The sequence below is a fragment of the Falco biarmicus genome, chromosome 6 (assembly GCF_023638135.1).
Source record: "Falco biarmicus isolate bFalBia1 chromosome 6, bFalBia1.pri, whole genome shotgun sequence".
Lineage (NCBI taxonomy): Eukaryota > Metazoa > Chordata > Aves > Falconiformes > Falconidae > Falco > Falco biarmicus.
The window spans coordinates 66,280,586-66,301,320 of NC_079293.1; the positions used below are offsets into that span (position 1 = coordinate 66,280,586).

A 20,735-nucleotide genomic window follows, 5' to 3' on the forward strand; every position below is an offset into this window, starting at 1 on the left:
ATTCTATCATCAGTCCTTTTCATGAAACCAGGGACCAAAACTGACAGAGCCCACTTGCAACCCAGAGCTGTCTCGCTTTCAACACAGTCTAGCTTTTTCAATAAGTTTTCATTAATGTAAAATTAATTCTAAAATTCCCTGTGCTTGTTAAATTACACTTAAAAGTTGACTTACTCTTAGAAATGGGGAAGAAGGGCTAAATGTATGTGAAGTTTTATTATTTGGGTTTAGATACATAGTAATGTATTATTTTTCCTTTCTCAAATGTTCTTTTCTGAGAAGCTACCTCCAGAAATCAATGTCCCATCTTATCCCTACAATACGATGACACAATCTGTATCATTTGCTGTGGAAAATAAATACTAAGTTGAAGAGGGAAAAGCTGCATGCTTGATGTGGAAGTATTTCTGTTTCCAAAGTGAAGACTTTGGAGTGTTAACCTCTGAGGTTGACAGGACATCTGCACCAGACTCTGGAATTTCACCTCACCTTCAGTTCTTGAAGGCCATCTAGAGACCTTGATTCTAGTCTAGTGTAATTGGTTCTGTTCCTGTGCAATCTGCAGTACTGGGAGGAAGACATGATCTGAGATTAGCCGTGCCTAAACCACAGGGAGCCGGGCATTGTTCCCAGCTCATGAGTCCGCTCTGCAGCTGGGCTAGGTCCTGCAGGTAAAAGGATGAGATATGGGCGTGCACCTATTGCCCTGCCTGCTTTGCAACTGCGAGAAAGCCAATACACTCTGTTGCATCTTCTGGCCTGGGTGATCTAGGGACTGAGACTACAGCACGCTGCAGAGTCCAGCTGCCTTGCAGCGTGGATGCAGTTCATGTTTATTGCTGCTCCAGGACAGCAGCATGAATCTTACTGAAACGAGTGTTCTGGCATGGGGTTCGGCACAGCACTGGGTTCAACTTCTGTAGCTCGTAAACTGAATTGTCACAGAGTGGAGAACCACAATTGATTTTTCTGCCCTGTACAGTTGTTTTTAGTGTAGAGAGCAGAAAATGATTGCAGGTTATCACAGGTGCAGGAAGAACACTTCATAAGGTGTTCGTTGGCTTCTTTCTAAGAATGTGCTATGCCCTGTGGTAAATGCACTCTCAGGTGCTCCATGCTGGTTTTAGTTTTAATAGATGTTGTGAAGCGCTGTAGTCCATGCTTTGTCACAGCTGGCTCATCAGAAGACTGGTCTTGTATACTTTATGGTCTGGCTGTCTTGGAAAGGATAGAATGTGAGACCTAGCAGACTGTGCAAATGGAAGAGAGTTGAGGTGAAAACTTTGACCTCTGAAATGCATCTGATTTTTGTGCTTGGAGCCGGTGGAGCTAGGATTTCGCTTGTGATCTGTATTCCTTGACACTGAAAACCAGTGAACCATTGATGTACGCTGCACATTTCCACCTGTCATTTTAGCGTGCATGGCTCTTTGGTCACTCACTGCCATATGAACAATGTGTTATATTTCCCTTGTCCTATTGCCAACTTGTTCTGTGCATTGGGAGTTGCTTACCTCTTTCTTCGGTGTGATTACACAATTGGACACCTTAATAAAACCTCAGAATCTTTTTAATTGAAGCAGTGGTTTTATACTCATCACCCTTTGTTAGCTGCACAATCCACCAATATTAAAAACTGTAAAAACACAAAACAGAGACTTATACTAGGTTAGACCTCTGATCTGTTTAGTATTGTGTCCTAGAAAAAGCACTGTGTCAGCTCCTGGAGAAGGGAACCTTGCAGCAGGTGTATATTTGAATTACATGAAACAGCTCTATGCAGGACCTTAAGGTTCCTTTGACCCAAGGCAGGATCACCTAAGCTGTTCCTTTAATGTTTGTCTAACCTGTTTTTGATACCTCTGATGATGGAGACTCCACAGCATCCAAAGCAATCCATTTTATTAGAGAATAATATATCTGTACCCTGGTAGGTAGGGTACAGTGGAAGAAAGTAATTCAGAAGTAGAAGGACAAGCATTAAAAGAAAAGTGGAAGGTAATTTAAATTCAATATATTTTTATTCTTTGTAAATACAATGAGTACAACTTTTTAACTTCACAAATCAGTTAATCCACTTTGTACAGGAAAAGTTTTACTCATTCTATGATAGTCCAAGTGCTGATTTTTCTCAGTGCTAGTTCCTAATAACAAATCAAATTTTGAAAAGTACAGCAGCTATCTTTAAATGTTTTTTCTACATTTTTCATACATCAAATAAGCAGCTTATAACGTTTTTTTGTGTGTGAGAGGGTGTAGGCAAACAAGGCTTCAAAATTAGAACCTGGAGTTTTCTAAAAAGGCATTGGAGACTTTTGGAAATTGTTAGCATTGTATCAGTCAACAACCTTTATTTCTTTGAAATAAAATTCCTTCCATTGATTTTTTTTTTATAGTCATTTCACTTCTCTGCACATCTCACTGACAAACAGTTTGGCCACCGTTGCCTTTGGTTTCAGCACTGTGCCATCGGGACAGCCAGCAGGACACTGAAGCAGTCATCTCCATTGTATTTGGTTTTGCTGTTTTAGTCTTCCTTTCTTGACTTGTGTCTTTTCAGGTGTGTGTGTGAACGTGTGTCTGTGTGTGTGGAAGAGGAAGGAGGGAAGGTCGAGGAGGATGTGTATAAAGCTCTTCTGTCTTTGAGATGTTAAATGAACAAATTGTGGTGACATCCACATCAAAGATCACCAGTTCATTTTGCAGGAAGAATGGAGCTGCCGTCATAAGCTACTTTTTAATCAGTTCTGAAGGCCACTTCATGATGTATTATAGCAGAAGCAATGTTTTGGTAACCTGGTCTTAAATGTTGCCTATCATATTAAAAACATTTTCCCAACATAGGCTACTTTCAAAACAATTCTGAAGGCCACTGCATCTCGTGTTACAACAGAAGCCAAGTTTGGTCACCCAGTTCCAAATACTGAACAAACTAAAGTACCTTCTTTCACATTTTGTCTCAGATCTGCCAGTTAAATGAGAGAATAGCAGAGTCTTTGTTAACTATGACTGGCATCTGAATTGCCTCCATCCTGTAGTAACAGGAATAGCAGCCAAATTCCAACCACTTTCACTTTTTCTGTAGAACAAAGCATTCTCTCCATGATCTAAATCACTCTGTTCAGAGCAGCAGAATCATATCTACCGGGGTATTTTTTTGTCAATGGGTTTAAAGGCTAAACATTCCCAGGCTTATGCTTCCTGTAGATTTTGTTAGTTGAGGCTTATTCTCCGTAGATAAAAGTTCTTCTCAAACTGTCCATCCTGATTGTTTATTTTAAGGTAATTTATATGTCACTGGATTTGTACATATCTGAAAGCAGTCTTGTAATTGGTACATTCCCAATGGTCTTTTTGAAAAACACTTCTTCTATTGTGGACGGACTAATCGAACGTAAAGCTGGTAAAAGCAATAAAAGTTTTCCAAAACGACAGGGTTGCGTGGGATACCTGGGAGACAAAGAGGGAAAAAAAAACAACAAACCATTATTGAAGTTTTTAAGGTTTTTTTTGAAGAAAGTCTTTTACTTTATAGAAAAGATCGATATTCAACAAATTGTATAGATGGGTGCTACCTGTGCTAAAACCCTGTGTTTTGTACTCATGTGAGCATGAAAGTTGACCCCAAGGAAAACTGTCTTAGTGGAGGTTAGCAGAATATAAACCAATGTCTCTGAGTTTTGATTAGCTCCTTTGTTTATTCCCTCAGAGCAGTAGCAATACAGAGACAGGATCTGCTCTGACTTGGCCCTCATACAACATCTATGTTGTTGATGCAGTTCAGGGAAGATCTTGACCTGTAGTAAATACCCTGTTATCTAAAGTGCAATTTAAAGAACTTAGACATGGACTTCACAAGACCTGTCACAGCTTTCCCCAGAAGTCCTGAACTGACTAGAGCAGCTCTTGCAGAAGGTGTTAGGGGGACTCTTCAGAATTCTCCCCAGTCCCACCACTCTGAAGTGGTCCGTAGGAGGAGGCTACTGATCCGTTCACAGCCAGCTGTTCTAGACTGTGGGATTGTACTTTGCATAGTACAGTTTGTGTGTTCCTGGGCTTACCTTTGTATACTTTGTGGGATGAAAGCTACAACGTTTACAGCAGCTTTTAAGATTCCTGTGTCCCGTGGGACTTATCCTAAATGAGACAAGGGGGAACATTTTCTTCCCAAATAATGATTCTTGTCACGCTGCTGTGGCACCGAAATGGGATTCACAAGTTCTGGGGTTTTCATTTCAACCCGAGGACAGACTCAGGGTAGCATTTTGGAAGAGACATTTACCTTCCTTGTGCCCCAATTTCTGTGTCTGCACAATCGGGGAAATGGCATAGGGATTAGAGATCTTGGGTGACAAGCTGTCATACTGCTGTGAGATGTGATGTTTGAGCATCACTGTTAGTGGTATTTAATTGAATAAAATGTAGAAGAAAATGTAGCCTTCTGTCCCACAGCAGTTGTCACTTCCCAGGGGAAGATCTCTCCTTTTAGCCCTTTTTCATTTGTCTGAATAAATTGAGGTGCTGGAGTGTGTCCAGAGAAGGGCAACGAAGCTGGTGAAGGGTCTAGAAAACGAGTCTTGTGAGGAGCAGCTGAGGGAACTGGGGCTGTTTAGCCTGGAAGAAAAGGAGGCTGAAGGGAGGAGGCCTTACTGCTCTCTACAACCGCCTGAAAGAAGGTTGTAGCAAGCTGGGTGTTGGTCTCTTCTCCTAAGTAGTAAGTGATCAGATGAGAGGAAGTGGCCTGAATTTGCACCAGGGGAGGTTTAGATTGGATGTTAAGAAAAATTTCTTTGCTGAAGGGGTTGTCAGGCATTGGAACAGGCTGCCTGGGGAGGTGGTGGAATCACCGTCCCTGGAGGTATTTAAAAGACATGTGGATGTGGCACTCAGGGACATGGTTTAGTGGTGGACTTGGCCATGTTAGGTTAATTGTTGAACCTGATGATTTTAAGGATCTTTTCCAACATTTTCTATGATTCTATGATTCTGTTTCATCAGGGAATGCCAAATCCCAGCAGGCTGACAGCTGATGTATACTTGCTGTAATAGCCCAGTCCCCATTTCAGTCGGTGGAAACTTCACCCTCACTACAGTGAGAGCAGGGTTTTACCCCTACACCTGCGAGAAGTATTGAGAAGCCACCACTCACCTGGTGTGAATGTAGCTGTTCAGAGTGAGCTGGGCTTCATCTTGAAGGGCTGCTATAGCAGCAGCATTTCGGAAACTCCTCAGTTCGGAACCACTGTGTGTAGGCACTGGAAAGCAGATCAGTAACTAGTTCAGCTTGGCTCTTGGGGGGTCAGAACAGTTCAGCTAATGCTATCAATGGAAATTAAACGTTCCCATTAGTTCCCCAGCACGCCACTGTCAGCCTTTCAAAATGCAACACTGGCTATTGGAATTCAATACCACGAAACCTGTTGGATGGTATAAAACTATGTCTGGTTTAAAGCATATTTCTGCTCTACAGTAGCTTCATAGTTATCAGACCAGACAAGCAAGAGATTCTTTCTGCTTACCAGCTTTAAAAGTGACAATGCATTTGAGACAGGCAAATTCGGTAGCATCTAGCCGAAGTTGTCTAAATCTAGCCACAACCTCCTGTAAAGCCTGTATTTCCGAAATAATTTTATTCAGCTTCTGAGAATCTGTATTGTCACCGTTCATGCCTAAAACAGAAACAGATTAAATAAATAATATTAAAGGCATTTGCTTTATTTTATATTGATTTCTGACAAAATCCTCTGTATCAATATCCACTCTATTGTCACACTTGTCTATCTGGTTCCATGTAAACTGACTATATTGTATGAAAGTTAATATAAAATCTTCTCTTGGATGATAACAAACACAGTAATTTGCATTTAAATGACAATGCAAGCAGTCATGAATACAACAAAACAACATTATTTGCATTTAAATATAGATTTATAAATGACAGGTATGCTCTATTGTTCAGTAGGAATTTGTTATTCTTTACATGTTGTTCTTTTTTCAGTAATGTATTTTTATGGTAATTTTTGTAACAAAGTCATTAAATTGTGCAATTCTTACCAGATACAGCCAGTAGAGTGTTAGCATCAACTGGAATGGCCCATTGTGCTATTCCTAGAACAAACAGTTCTCTCCAAGCATCTTCCAAAAGCATCAGCTGTCATACAATAGATGTACAATATAACATAGTGTATAATTTATAGATTTATAAACAATTTAAATATGTAAATTTCTGTTATTTTAAAAACTACTTTAAATGCCTGTCATGGTGTTTTCCCCACAGAATTCGTTAGCTCTCCTCTCAGCTTTTTGAGAAGGTGTCTAGAAATAAGTCTCTGCATTGTAGAAAAACACTGCGGGTTGGCTCACTGTGCACCATGGTGTGTACCAAAAGGGAGGAGAGAGTGAGAACTGCCCAGAGAGCTTGCTCGCAACATGAACGCTCGCCTGTGTTTCTCAGCACAGCATGGGCTCTCTGCTCCTCTCCCTCGGCACAAATAGCTGTCCTAGGACAAGTTGGACAGTGTTCTCCTGTTGCTCTCTAGGGATTATCCTCTTTTCCCCCAGGAAGGCAGGATTTGTGCAGAAAAGCCTGGACAACGCCCTGAAATGACATCACTCTGTAGGGAGCAGTGCTTTAGAGCACATATGTATCTTTAACCCCTTCCTTACTAAGCAAGTTTTTAGCTCTTTCAAGCACACAGCATCTGGACGCTCACACCGTTTCTCAGTATCACCTGTTTTCCTGCTTTTTTGCTTGAAATCACTCAAAAATTCCAGGCACTAAGAGCTGTTTCAGAGAACTGACAATCCAAGCACCTGCACTGACAGCATTGCTAGTTCTCTGCAATTTCCCTACATTGCCTTGTTGTGCAGTGGATGTGGTGTTCCCTCTTTGGAGGCAATGCCTTTGATTTCCGTGGAGAGGCACTGGTGCATCTGAAGAGGAGACAAGACTCCTGGTAATGCAGACTGGCAACAAGTTTAGTCTTGAGGGCATCTATGGGTTGTTGGCCCCCAGTTCAGCTGAAGCTCATGGCCTAAAGGACATGCTGTGGTGCACACACATTGCTGGGAACTCATGTTTCTTAATAAGGTGGGAGAGATTTGGAGGGGTGAGAACTGTAGTGGACTCAGGAGGCATCATCTGGTGGCTCCATGCAGTGAAAACTCATTGCCCAAAACTCATGCAGCAAAATAATCCAAACCACAAGCATTACTATTTCTATGATCCCTGGAAGTATCAGCAGCTTAACTTCTTAGGAAAATGGGAAGGAGGGTATTTTAAGTCTATAAAGACTCTATAAGGAAGAACAATATAAAAAAATATGTTGTACCAAATGAATGATTATTTCCTTGGAAACAGATATGTGAAAGTAATAGTTATTAGGAAAAAAATCTTTACTGGAAGGATTATCAAGCATTGGAACAGGCTGCCCAGGGAAGTGGTGGAGTCACCATCCCTGGAGGTACTTAAAAGATGTGTAGATGCAGCACTTGGGGACATGGTTTAGCGGTGGACTTGGCAGTGCTAGGTTAGTGGTTGGACCCGATGATCTTAAAAGCCTTTTCCAGCCTTCTCTATGACTGTATGATTCTATGATACAGAAAGCATGCAGTAAAAGTGGATTTTTTATCTATGTGCTCTTAACAGTATTATGAGTTTTAAACCACCTTATTCCGATCAGAATGGGAGGAAGAGCTCTCAGAGTTCCTGCTCCCAGCTTGCCACTGCAGGCTAACGCCCATTTTGTGCCTTTTTGTGCTATGTGCTTTGCAGAACTTCTACATAACCTGACTAAGGAAATTGTGACAGGAAAGTATTTCTGTCCCTGCATACAATTACTGTTTGAAATAATTATGTTGGATTTTACAGTACTGGAAGCTGCCCAGACTGGGAGCGGGGACGGGGGTACTAGGGTTCAGTGCTCATCTCAGCTCTGTTCTGAGAGCAGCTGAACCTGCTCGTAAATCTCCTAACTGCTGCAGCCTGCAAACCCAGCCCCTCCTCTGGATAATCCTGCCTGATGGATGCACAGGTTTCTGTATGACATAGGAAATGATCCACCAGCCTTTCATTTGCTTTTGTAAAACGTTTTTTGTCATTCATTCATGCAGATACAATGGTAATGAAGGGTGGTTCCTGGAAGATATCAATTTCATATGTTCTTTCCCTCTAAGTCTTTAAAGTCAGAAGACTTTAGAAATAAGATACTATACCAATAGCTGAAGCTTTCTTCATGTGTATGCATAAGTCTGTAAAACCGCCAATTAAAATAACTCTTGCTGAAGTCATACTCAGCCCTCCTTCACCAAAGAATCAATAAATACCAGGCTTTCTGAAGGACTAGGTTTTGCTTCTTAATCAACTCCTTCCTGTAAGTACGACCTTTTGTTGGTGACCTGCATTGGGGCAACCTGTTTTATGGACAAGCTGGGCAGGTGTGCAGGCCAGCTAAACTTTAGGTATGGCATTTTTGTTGTGTGGCTTCCAATCCACAACGGGATTAGCTGTATGGAGCTGGGGAAGGGACACAGCCTCTGTTCTACCGAGGGCAATGACACAGCAATCCTCCAACTTGTGTTTTGTCAGCAGATTGGTTTCTACTTATTTCCTTGCCTTCAACATGAAACTGTCACAGAGCCCTGAAATCACAATGTGCTTGCCTTTTCAGAAGAGCACAAACAAAAGCAAAATCCAAGAAAAGGTTTTAGACTCTCCTCAGGCAGATGTCAGGGGTACAAATGGAGAAAGGCAGACATTTACAGCTGGGCCATTGTAAAATTAAATAATGCAATGGCACTAGTATAAAAATCAACTGTCTGATTATTCATTAAATAAAGTGATTAATATCAGAGTTGTTTCTTCTCCAGCTTTCCTGAATGTGGCAGGGGAATCATACAGAAAAAGGCCCAGGTCAAAACTTTAGAGCTGAGCAGCTCTGAGTTTTGAGGAAGTTGGCTTGCAGTGAGGTACAGCAAGTCAAGGTGATGTTAAGGAAAGGCTGGGATTTAAATATTTAATTCACTTACTCTAGTCCCTGATATGAAAGTGAAAGAAGTGGTTCATTATTTAAATATAACAGGAACACTCTGGTATCTATGGTAGATAAGCAGGCTTTGCTGTTTGAGGCATGCTTGGTCATGTGTGGTGGAGACTTCCCTTGCTCCCAGATCCTGCTGCTCCCTCCTCTTCACTCTAACAGAGATGACCTTGTGGGAAATGCATCTGTATTATGTCTAATAAAGCCTTTGCCTAAGGAGCCTCCTGTGCACATCACTGGTGGAGAGATGGACCAGCCACTTTCTGTGCACTGAGGCTGCTGCTGAAGCAGCACACTTGATGCTTATCCCTGATATTTGGGGCCTGTTTCTTTGGTTCCTTGGTATGACAGACCTAGTGCTCCGCAGGAGCAGTGGCAGCAGAAGACAATGTTAGAGAGCAGCATGCCACACTGGGACTGCTGTCTTCCTAACGGCATGTGTAACCTCGTGGGCCCTGCCTCATTGCTCGCATGCTCGCTACGCAACAGTACTGCAGCCAGAGCTGAGCAGTGTCCCCTTGACTATTTTCATGACAAGAATTTCAAAACATGGGTCTGGTTCTAGAGAAGGAACTTTTCAATGTACCTTAGCTTCATATCACATTGTGACCATCATGATTTACCTTTAGGTAGAAAACACTGCTGGTTTCCTGAGAAGCTCTTCTCTTTCAGTTCAAAATATGTATTTGCATATCAACTGCAGCACTTGCAACATGCATCCACGGAAAGGAACTAGTTCCTCTGATGACTGCTATGTAACATCTAAGGCACAACCTTTCTAGTTACCATTTTGGGAAATTAGCTCAATCATATCAAAGTATTAGACGTCTTTTATGATTGGAGCTTTGTGTAGGTTTCCCCTTCCATTTTATAATTATCTGATTACTTTTTTAAAAAATCAGTGCATTATACAAAGCACACAGGGTCCTCATCAAGAATCAAGTCATTAAGAAATTGCTTAAGCTTGTATGGTTCACATAGGATTTTCTTGAGGCAAAGGCAAACTGTCATAGAGGAAAACAAGACAAATTAGGAAAGATTTTAATTAATGGTGAAAAATACTGGGGGCAGGCCAAATTTTGCCTCCACCATATTGGTGTAATTGCAAATTCACTGAAGCCAACATGAATAAGGAAAAAATGTTGGCCATGTGAGGAGAGGAGAGGAGAGTTTTCACTTTGTTCATGAAATAAAAGTTGGAGGAAAGCAGTTTCTAAATCACTGCCTTTTTTTCAGGAACAGACCGAAACTTTGCCCTGAATTTCAGAACTGCTGAAGTCCATTATGGATTTAAAGGTCTAGGGCTGAAGGTTCAGGACCCAGCCTGAGCTCTGAGCTGTCTTTAACAGGCAAGCCAGGCCAATGCCACTCCCGCTGCAGGTGCCTTACCTGGTCTTGTAAGGACAAGGTGGAGAAGGCTGGGACACTCTTGGCCCACTTGATGCTCATGAACAGAAGTCTGGCTGCTGACTCACAGACTGATTCGGTGGCCACTTCGTAGAGATACATAGGGGTACCGTTGACTTCATGCGGGTACTAATGTCAAAAAGAAAATAAAACAACTTCACACAATGTCACCAAGGCAGCCTTGTCTTCCTGTTCCCTAACAGCTGCCATTCAGTGCACCACGTTCATGCCCAGCACAGAGTGTCACTCTCTTGTTCTGCAAGCAGAGGGCATTGCTTTCAGTGGGCTCACTCCAACTGCTCTCTGCTGCTCATCCGTATAGATGAACTGTACTACAGAAACAGTGCCTGGAGGAGGCAGGAGGAAGAATGAACTTATTACATCAGGGGGAAAAAATTACCAAAATGTGGTGTCACCCTTTGCCGTGTTACACAATAGCACACTTCTGGTAGCAGAGTTAAAAGAATACAAATGTGATTAAGAATTTGTGGTTTGTAACCTGTGCTTCAGAAGCTGATTTAGTGCACCAGCCTTGCTCGGCAAAGGAGTAAGTACTCACTTAGCTTTAACCTTCACCTAGCTCCCTGACTGCAACTCACTGTAAGCAGATGTGTAGAACTAAGCATAACTACCTAAAGGTGGTGTAGGGTTGGAATGGAGTTACATTTTCAAGCACGTGTGATGTTTTCTTGCCAAATAATTTCCGATTAAGTATTTTCCAAAACTGCAATATAAAACTATACGTTATGATCATGCTCATGATGGATTCTGCCAAGCTACCAATTCTAAAAATGCAGAACGATTTAAGCCATCTCTTCTATGATTTTTCTAGATGCTGTAAATATACAAAATGCCACTGCAAATGGCTTAATGGAAAAAACCAACACCTTATGGCTAATTCCTGTGCAGTGGAGGCCACAGCAGTGCTTCCACTGGGCTGCCTAGGAAATGTCACAGCCAAGAAGCACGGAGCCAGCTTAGACTCGTTTGTGTCTGTGTGGACAAACTGCAGGCTTTGGTCAGCACAGCTATAGTACTTCCTGGACTACACCACTATAGATGATGATGGGCACTTTGCTGAAGAAAACTCAGTGATTGCATTCCTCATGAAACAAGGTTTAAAACTGACTTGTGGATGGGCTCCAGACAGGAGGAGCACTTCTGCAGCCATGAGGGTGTAAGAATGGAGGAGGGACAGGGTTGGTGCAGAGCAGGTTACCAGTCAGTCCTTCTGTGTACCCCTTCTGCAGAGGGCCTCTTGCCCCTTGCACCTCCTATCTTCAGAGCTTTTAGGGACATAACAAAAGAGTTCCCACCACAACCCACAAGGCCTCAAGCCTCGCTCTTTGCCATGTCAACCCCAGAGGCAAGAGGGAGCTGGTGGGTTGCAGGCACCCCAGTGGCAAGGTCTGGTGGCCGGGGTAGTGGCTGACCTTCGGGGTGGGCTGTGCTAGGCCCACCAGAGCCTGCCTCTCGGGTGTGCCGGTGACAGCGGCCAGCTCCAGGCCGTGGGGCTCCAGCTGGGAGACAGCAGTGAAGAAGGCAGGTGCCGGCAGGGCGGTGGCGGGGAAGTGGGGGGCACCGCCGCTCTCCTCTTTGTGCCCGCGGAAGTAGAGGGCCACTTGCTTCCGTATCGTCGATGTCCGGGGGCCCCGCTCGTGCTGCACTGCTGCAGGGCACCAAGGAAAGGTGAGGGGGTCACCACGGGGTCCCACACCAAGTACCCCATGTGCTCGGCTGGGCTTCCCTCCCTCCCCGCAATTTTTGGGGGTGACCCCCACGCCTCCCACCTGTGATGTTATCTGGAGAGAAATGGGCAAGTCTGCTGCGGGATGGGGGGTCATCAGAGGCCCGGGGAGGGGGGGTAGACCCTGCAGTGACGCACTGCTCCCCAGTTCAGAGTGAGTCCCGGCTCACTCCTGCTGCCCCACCACCCCGGCGCCGGGAGAGGGGGAGCGGGTACCGTCTTTGTTCATGTTGACCTCCAAGCACTTCTTCAGCCGGCAGGCCCGGCACTGGTTCCTGTGCGTCTTGTCCACCGGGCAGCCTCCCTGCAAGGCAGCCAGTCGTTGGGCCGGGGGGCGCAGCGCGCTCACCCCGCCGGCCCTGGAGCCCTCCCCGCGGCGCCGGGGGGCACGGGGGGGGCCGCTCCGACCGTGCCGGGGGGGGTCGTGCCGGGGGTCCGTGCCGCGCCGTGCCGTGCCGGGGTGCCTGGCCCCGCGGCGTGGCGGGCCGGGCCGCCTTCAGCACCCGAGACAGCGACGGCGGCACCGCCCCCTCGGGGCGCCCCTGTGCCCCGTGCCCCCCCCGCCGCGCCCCCGGCCCCGCATCCCTGCGGGACCGACCGGGGGTGGGAGTGAGCGCGGCCGGAGCGGGAGGGGGAAAGCGCGGAGCTGGCTCTGCCTGGGCGCGGGCGCGACCCGCCGGGGGGAACTCGTGTCCGTCGTCCATCGACCGCCCGCGGAGTCCGGCTCACCGGGGGGCTGCCCCTCTTTCCTGGCGTGACCAGCCGGTGAGCTGGCTGCACGCCTCCCCTCGCCGTTGTCCCCGCACCCTCCTTGCGCACCCTCCCTGGTGGGCTGCGGCCGCACGGCCCGGGGTGCGGGGATGTGCCGGGAAGAGGCGGCCCGGGACCCCCTGGGTCGGGGCGGGGAGCTGCGTGGCAGCTGGATCTCACCGCTGCGGGTGTTCCTGCTGGCGGCGCGGGGGCAACACGGGGCCATGGGGGGGTGCAGGGTGAGGGGTGCAGGCGGTGAGCGGACTGCGCTGCGGCTGGTACCTGATTTCCCGATTTGCAAACGTAGGTCCTATTCCTCCTGATACTCCGCTTGAAAAATCCCGAGCACCCGTCGCAGGCGTAAACCCCATAGTGTTTCCCGGAGCTGCGGTCCCCACACACTTTGCAAGGGATGTCTAAAATGCGACCTGAAAGCAGAGAAGGGAGAGAGGGAGAGAGCGAGCGCTCAGCAATCTGACCTCCGGAGGGATTAGCCTCAGAGCCTCAGTACAAGCAAATAATGAAGTGATTTTATAGCCAACTTTCTTTTCCTTGAGCAAGTGTCAGTTTTCTACAATGAGCATTATTCATGCCCCGCTACGTTTATTTGGATCTTCTATAATCGCCAAGACCCATTTTGGGAGGGAAGATTACAGCAGCGAGAGCAGCAGGCTTGCCTGCTAGAAGTGGGGATGGGGGCGGGGGGCGGGGGTGTGTGTGTTTCCCTCGCTTTCTGGCGCTCGGCAAACAGCCGACGGCGCTTCCCTTGGGCAGGAGAGAGTCAGGAGATCGAGGCACAGAATAAAACAAAACAAAATAAAATGACCGGGAAGCCGAGCGACCTTGTCTCCCCTCTAGCAACCCCAGGGAAAGGGGGCTGGTTCCCGCTACAGAAGAGGCGTGCCGTTTCCTTCACCCCAAAACCTGCAGCAAAACTTTTCGCCTGGCCCTTTGTGCGCGGACGCGGCTGCGGGCGGCGGGCGGGCCGGTCGCGGGGCTGGCGGGCGGGCAGCTCTGCCCCGCTCCCCCGCGCGCTCCGCCGCCTCTCCCGCAGCCCCCGCTCCGCCGGGCGCTGCTTCCGCACCGGCTTGGACTAGAACTGCAAATGCTCTGAGGGTGATGTAAAAACTCGTACAGGGACTGTTGCAGCCCGGCTCAAGAAACCCGCCAAAACTTCGCTCAGCTTCTGCTTTTTATCCGGCCTCTCTCTTCTCTTTTTTCTTTTCTCCCCTCCTACTTTTTTTACTTTTTTCTTTTCTTTTCACTTCTTTCCACTTCTTTTATCTTTACTTTTATCTCTTTTCTCTTTCTTCTATCTTTTCTTTCCTTTTATTTTTTCTTTTCTTTTCTTCTTTTCTCTTATTTTCTCTTCTCTTCTTTTCTTTATTTTATTTTTTTCTTTTTTCTTTTCTTTTCTTTTTTCTTTTCTTTTTTCTTTTCTTTCCTTTCCTTTTCTTTCCTTTCCTTTTCTTTTCTTTTCTTCTCTTCTCTTCTCTTCCCTTCCCTTCCCTTTTCTTCTCTTCTCTTCTCTTCTCTTTTCTTTTCTTTTCTTTTCTTTTCTTCTCTTTTCTTTTCTTTTCTTTTTTTCTTTTCTTCTCTTCTCTTCTTTTCTTTTAATTTTTATTTTTTATTTTTTCTTCCCTTTTCTTTTCTTTTCTTTTTTCTTTTTTATTTTTTCTTCCCTTTTCTTCTCTTTTCTCCTTTTTTTTCCTTGGCCTCAAACAGCCATCTTCCTTCCTACCACAACTTAAACTGGCGATTCAGTCCCTCTCACCAAACCTTGGTCTCCAAACTCCAAGGGAGAGCGCCCAGGGCCGCTATCTTTGTTCGGAAGCAGCTCAGACAGAGAGAGCACCCCGGCTGTGGGGGGGTGGGGGTGAGGGCTGGAAGGGGGAAGGCGGCAGCGTGCGGTGTGGGGGGGCGGGGGGGTGTGTGGAAACAGGCCGCAGGGGCTCCTCTTGCTCCCTAGAGAATTTAGAAGTCCGAGATACTTTCAGACGTGTCTACGCTAAGGCTTTAAGACAATGCCTGCTGGCAGACAATAGGGACATTAGATAAAGTGTTAACTTAATGATTTTGCCCATTGAAACTCGTTTGACTGCCTCCAATGAGCACAAGCTGCCAGCTTCTCCCCTAAATGAAACCCGACAGCTGCTATACACAACACGGCGAGAGGGACGGGGATTAGGTTAGGGACTGTGAGAGGGAGGGGTGGCGGAGGGAGGGAAGGTGGGGAGAGAGGGAGAGCGGTTAAAGAATAGAAAACTTTTACGCAATTAATAAGGAGCGCAGCTAAAGGAAGCCCCCCCGCCCCACTGCCTGCGACCAAGCCGCGGCTTTGGAACTGCAGGTAGGCGCCCGTGAGGAGGGCCGAGGCCAAGGCACGGTTTCTGGGAGTGTGTAATTACAAGCCCTCCTTGCCACCTGCCTATTGGGGCACCAGTGACCCGTCAAAAAGTGTAGCATGGGAATTCGGATATCGCACAATGCCAACGGGGGAAAGCGCTCGACTTCCCTCTCCAGCCTTCAGCATCCACGGGGAGCGAGAGGGTCCACACGCACGCACACAAAGGAGGAGGAGGAGGGGCAGGCTGGGGGTGGGGGGAGACACTGGAGCGGTACGTGCAGCGGTGGCGCATCCCGGTGCGGAGCGCGGCTCGGCTGCGCTGCTCCTGCGCACCCCGGCGTAGCGCCGGGAACCCCCCGCTCCCCCTTCCCTCGGCAGCTGCACCCACCGTGGTCGCGCCCCCGGGCCCGCCGTGAGGTCGCCGCCCGTGGCACCGGGCAGCCGCGGGGGTCCCCTCTTCCCGGGGCTCCCCGCTCCCCCGGCCGGCCTGCGGCGCGGGACAGCCGGCTCGGCCCCGGCGGCGCTGAGAGCGGGCGGCGGCGAGGGGAGAAACTTGGGCTCGTTCTACAGAACAGTTTTCCCCAGACGGGTTTTAAGTTTGGGAAAGGTTTTTAAAAAATCCTATGCACTGTATATGCTTGTATCCACACCATGCATGTAAACATATGTTCCGTATATTCTTTACACCTCCGCATAGTCCGTATAAAACCCAAGCACCTGGAGCGCCTCGCCAAAGCCACCAGCCGCCTTCCCAGCCGTCGGAGCGGCGCGGCCCGTCCGACCGGCTCCGCGGCCCCCGACGAGGCTCCCGGAGGGAAGGGGGGCCACGGCAGAGGGCGCGGCTGGAGCCCCCCGTCTCGCCGCCCGCCCGCAATCCGGGTCGCCCCCTGCTCCCCCCCCCCCCCGCAAGCCCCCCCGTCGCCGCCCCGCGGAGGCTGTCGTGCAGTGCAAAATATGAAATAAGTAGAGGGAGAAGAAGCAGAGCGGGGGGGTGGGAAGAGAAAAATGTAAGCTTGACACGGGGTCATGAGATAACTGATTAACTCTGTTTAAAAGAGCTCCGGTTCCCCGAGGTACCGCTTCGTCTCAGAAGTTTAGCGCTAAGAAAATGGGATTTCTGTTCAGCTGGGAAACCGTTTTGAACATCCCACGACAGGGGGTCCTCGGGGGCTTTTTTTGTGTGTCATAATTGCTTAAAGGATATATGGCAGCCCCGATTACTGTAATTACCATCAGAGGCTGTTGAAAGAAGTTAGTCTGGGCTCGGGGGACGGCGGGATGGGGTCTTGTTACCACCCAGGCAGAGATCGCAGCTGACATCGCTAGACGTCCACCGGCGGGCAGAAAAGCCAGTCCGGAGCCTCCTTGCCCGGGAGGCCCCCGGGACCCCCGGGACGGGCGCCCAGGCCCCGGGACAGCGGGCCCGGCTTTTGCACGCGCCGCCGAGGGCGGCTGGGCTCGGGCCCCGGCCCGGAGCGGTCCCCGCGTGTGCCTGCGGTGCCTGGCCGGGTCGGGCTTGGGAGTCCCTTTCGGGCAGTCCCAGGGGGTCTGGGCGGGTCGGACTCAGCCGCGAAAGCGGCGGCGGTGGCCGGGGGTCGCCCAGCGCCCTGCTGCCGGAGGCGCGGTCCAGCCTTGCGGGTTTTCTCCTCCGCAAAATGTCTCCGGCAGAAGCTCCGCCGTCCTTTGGCGACGAGGCTCCCCGGCCCTTCCTGCGCCTTCCCCAACACTCAGAAATCTGCCAGGAGCCCCGACAACGTCCCGGCGCGGCTGCCCACGGGCCCGATCCCGCTCAGGCTCCCCTCGCTCTTACCGGGCAGTTCGGGCAGCGCAGCCGGCGGGACGCAGCCCCGGCCGCCGCAGCTTTTTTTTGCCGCTGCCGCCTTCCCTACCGCCGTTAGTACCTCGACCGCGGCCCCGCCGCTGCTGGCTTTTTCCCCTCGTGGGGCTGACGGGGAAAATCGCCGCGCTCGGCCCCACGGGGGACGAAGGCAGACCGACCCACGCCGAAGCGGCGGCAGCTCGGCCGCAGCGCCGGGCCCCCGCGGGCATCTCGCGTGCCCCGCATCCCCCACGCGCGATTCCCGCGCCGTGGCCCCCGCCTGGCCCCCCGGCCCCGCCGCCGCGCCCCCCCCCCGGCTTCCCGGCCCCCGCGGACAAAAGGAGGACCCGGGTCAGAAGGACGGAGGGCAGCGGCAGTGAGAAGGCCGCGGTGCTGGCAGGGAGCGGCCGGTGGCAGGTACCGCCGTTGGATCCCTCCCGGCTCTGCCTCCCTATTTTTCCGCCGCTCCGCAACCCCGGGAGCCCGCCGGAGCGCAGAGGAAATAACTGTCCGATCCATCACTTGTCAGACATCAAATTGGATTGGGTATTTTTCCCCCCCTTCGTTACTGACTCCATCCATATTACAAACTCCGAAAGTCCCATTGGGATTATACGGATTGAGCCATTCTGTACGAGCGGTTAGTCATGCTTTAAATTCCCCAGTTATGAGGTGCATGGATTTAGGATTAAGAAAAATGTGACTTTTAAGTTGTTTCTGCTTTCCTCGTTGCAGGATTATTTGTTGTAACTGGAAATGGTGTGCAAAGTATTGCATTTAAATCCGCCTTCAATAGAGTTGCTTAAGCGATTCCGTGTAATTGTGTGACCAGAGTTTCAAACTCTTAAAAAGAAATTATTATGTCGCAGGAGACTGCATAAAATCAGTGAGGAAAGCAGCACGTTTCAACTTCGTGATGCCCTTTAAACCCAAACCTGCCTCCCTTCGCCCAAGTACCGGAGACCCGCAGACAACCGCCCGCGCCCCGCCGGGACGAGCCCCCTCCCGCCGCCGGCGCGGCTGCCTTTCCCGGGGCTCGCTGACCACGGGCTCCGGCCCCGGCTCCCGGCGCGGGCAGCCGGAGCGGGCAGCGGGAGAGCAGCTTCTTGTAAGCCCCGGCCCCAAACTCCATCGGGGCAACTCCGAGCGTATATATTCGTTGCCACTCCAGATGGAAATATGCACCTCTTTTTTCACTGGGGGGGGGGGGGGGGGGGCTGCAAACCCAAACCACAACCCCCCCTCCCCTTCCTCTCCTCCCCTCCACCTCCCGCCCCCCAGGGCCAGGCTGCAGCCGGTCTCGGAAAGGCTGCTCGAAGCCTCCGCCGCGTTATTACCCACTTGTTGATCCCGCCGGCTTGCTCATGCTCGAAGCCCCCGGGAGTCGTTAAACTCGGGGCGAAGTGTCGGCTCCGGGGCGAGGCGGTGCGCCCCCCCACCCCCCACCCCCCGCCGGCGCGGCGGCTCCGCGGCAGGTGCCTCCCTCGGGCGCTCACTGCGGGCTCCGCCGCGGGGGCCGGCACATCCTCGCCGCTGCCCCGCTCCCCAGCGGTGTCCTTCCGAGGGACGGGAGCGCACCGCCGGGACGCGGCAAGGGGGGGGAGAAAAAAAAATAGGAGCAAAAAGAAAAAGAAAAAGAATTTTAAAAAAAGCAACGAAATGACCCGAAGTCGGCGGCCGCTCGCTGCCCCTCTGCGAGCAGATGCTCTCGGGACCCCGGGAGGGTGCAGGGGGGTGCGAGTGGGCTCGCCACCGCGCTCCTGGAAGGCAAGCGAGAGCCACAGCAGCCAAAACAACAATAAGACGAAGGAGAAGGTAGGATGGGGCTCGGGGCTCTGCGCCGAGCGCCTCGGTGCAGCGAGCAGGGAGATCAGAGCCTGGAAAAATAATGGAAGGGGGGAAAAGGCGTCAGAGGAGGCTGTCTCTGCCTCTCAGAAACTGAATGGTATAAAAAGGGAAAGGTTTCCAGAAGTTCATTACACTGGCTGACTTTGCGCTTTGAGCTCCAGGCTTCGGCCCCTATAATATCGGCAGAGGCTGTGACAGGCAGCGGCGGGGAGGGGAGAGGGACGCCCCTTGCCCACTGAGCTTCCCCTTCTTTCCCCCAACTCCTGCCGCCGCGTGACGTCACCCTGCGCGGGGAAGGGGAGGGGGCAGGGAGGGGGTTAAATGCTAATGATATTAATGAACCTCCGAGCGGCTTCCACACAAAATGCAGCGGCTGCCGAGATGATTCCGCCTCCTCACTCGCCTTGTGCCCTCGCTGTCATAAAAGGGGACACCCCCCACCCCCCACCCAAAAAAAAAAAAAAAAAAAAAAAGGAAAAAAAAGAAAATGAAAAAAGAGGAGACAAAAGAAAAGCAGAAAGAACGGATCAAGATCCCGTTCTTTTTGCATTTTCCCGTGGCGAGGTGAGGCCCGCCTGCGGTTCGCCCCTGCCCTTGCCCTTGCCCCGGACCGGGCAGTGCCTGTGCCGGCGGCCGGAGGGCCCGGGGCTGCGAGCCGAGGCGAGCGGAGGCGGTCCGGGCAGCCAGCCTACCCGCCGGGCGGCCGGACCTCCCTGCTGCCGCGGGAGCCCGAGGCTGGCACGGGGGCCGGGGCGGGCGGGCTCCCGCAGGCGGACGGCGGCGCGGGGGACCCGGCGGGAGCGCTGTGCTCGCCCTCGGGAGGAGCGGGCAGCGCTTTGCCCTGCCCCAGCCTGGAAAACCCCGCGTCTCCCGGTGCCCGCAGCCGGAGTCGCCTCTGCCTGCCGCCCGCTCGGCCGCCCGGCCCTGCCGTGCAGGGGGCTCTGCCGGCACCGCCGATCCCAGCCCCGCGGCCGGCGGCTCCCGGCTGCCCGCTCCCCGGCGCCGGGACTTGTTGCACCGCGGCCGTGCAAGGAGCCCGCCCTCAGGTGGGGGTCACTCCTCCTGCCCCCCCCCCAGCGGGCCCTACGGGCGGGCACCCACCGCCCCGGCCCCCGGGGGATTGCAGAGGGCCCGCCGGGCTGCTCTGAACCCCGGGGCCCCGCCGGCCCCGCCGCTGCTGCCCGCTGCCCCGGAGCGGCCCGGCGGCGCTGCCGGTGCCGGGGTGCAGCAGGGCAGCCCCGGCCGGAGGCGGGATCCTTTCCAGCTCGGCAGCTTTGGTTTCACCGGGAAGCTGCCGGGCTCTCCCACTCCTGCTGGAAATTCTGTGAGGTGGGAGCTGGCAGCGCAGCCCAGGGGTGTGTCGCAGCGCTGGCTCTGGACAGCACTGGGATCCCGGACTCTCGCTGCTCTTTGCCTCCCACGGGGCCTGCACATGGCACAGAAGGAAGCCTCGAATCAGGACAAGCCTGGTCCTGCCTAACACTGAGGGACACTGTCCAGCGGGATGAGGAGTTGCTCAGGGAGATCCCAGAAAGCAAAGAAACTGGTGGATCAGGGAACGCTGATAGATTTTTCACTCCAAATCTGCTTCCAGGGAGGCAGGGAAAAGTCCACCTCCTTAGGCAATCGTTCAGAGCAACAGGGAAGGAGATGACCATGCCACATTAGCAGGGCCTGGAGGCCAAAACAAAGAGAGAGGATTAAACAGCAGCAGGGCCCAAACCTGGCCCTGGGCATCCCCTGCCTAGTGAGGCAGATCTCTGGCCCTACAGCAGCTGC

The 20,735-nt window shown here is 51.1% G+C and overlaps 1 protein-coding gene across 1 annotated transcript; it reads right to left on the minus strand.

Moving 5' to 3' along the window:
* Positions 1–1,858: 1,858 nt before the first annotated feature.
* NR2E1 (nuclear receptor subfamily 2 group E member 1) lies at positions 1,859–19,207 on the minus strand. The gene is made up of 9 exons (XM_056343708.1): positions 18,450–19,207; positions 13,225–13,370; positions 12,409–12,496; positions 11,879–12,114; positions 10,428–10,574; positions 6,055–6,151; positions 5,520–5,669; positions 5,150–5,255; positions 1,859–3,450 (listed from the first exon to the last, which is right to left on the minus strand). The coding sequence occupies exons 1-9, from the start codon at positions 18,472–18,474 to the stop codon at positions 3,288–3,290; spliced, it is 1,158 nt and encodes a 385-aa protein (XP_056199683.1). The 5' UTR covers positions 18,475–19,207; the 3' UTR covers positions 1,859–3,287.
* Positions 19,208–20,735: the final 1,528 nt, after the last annotated feature.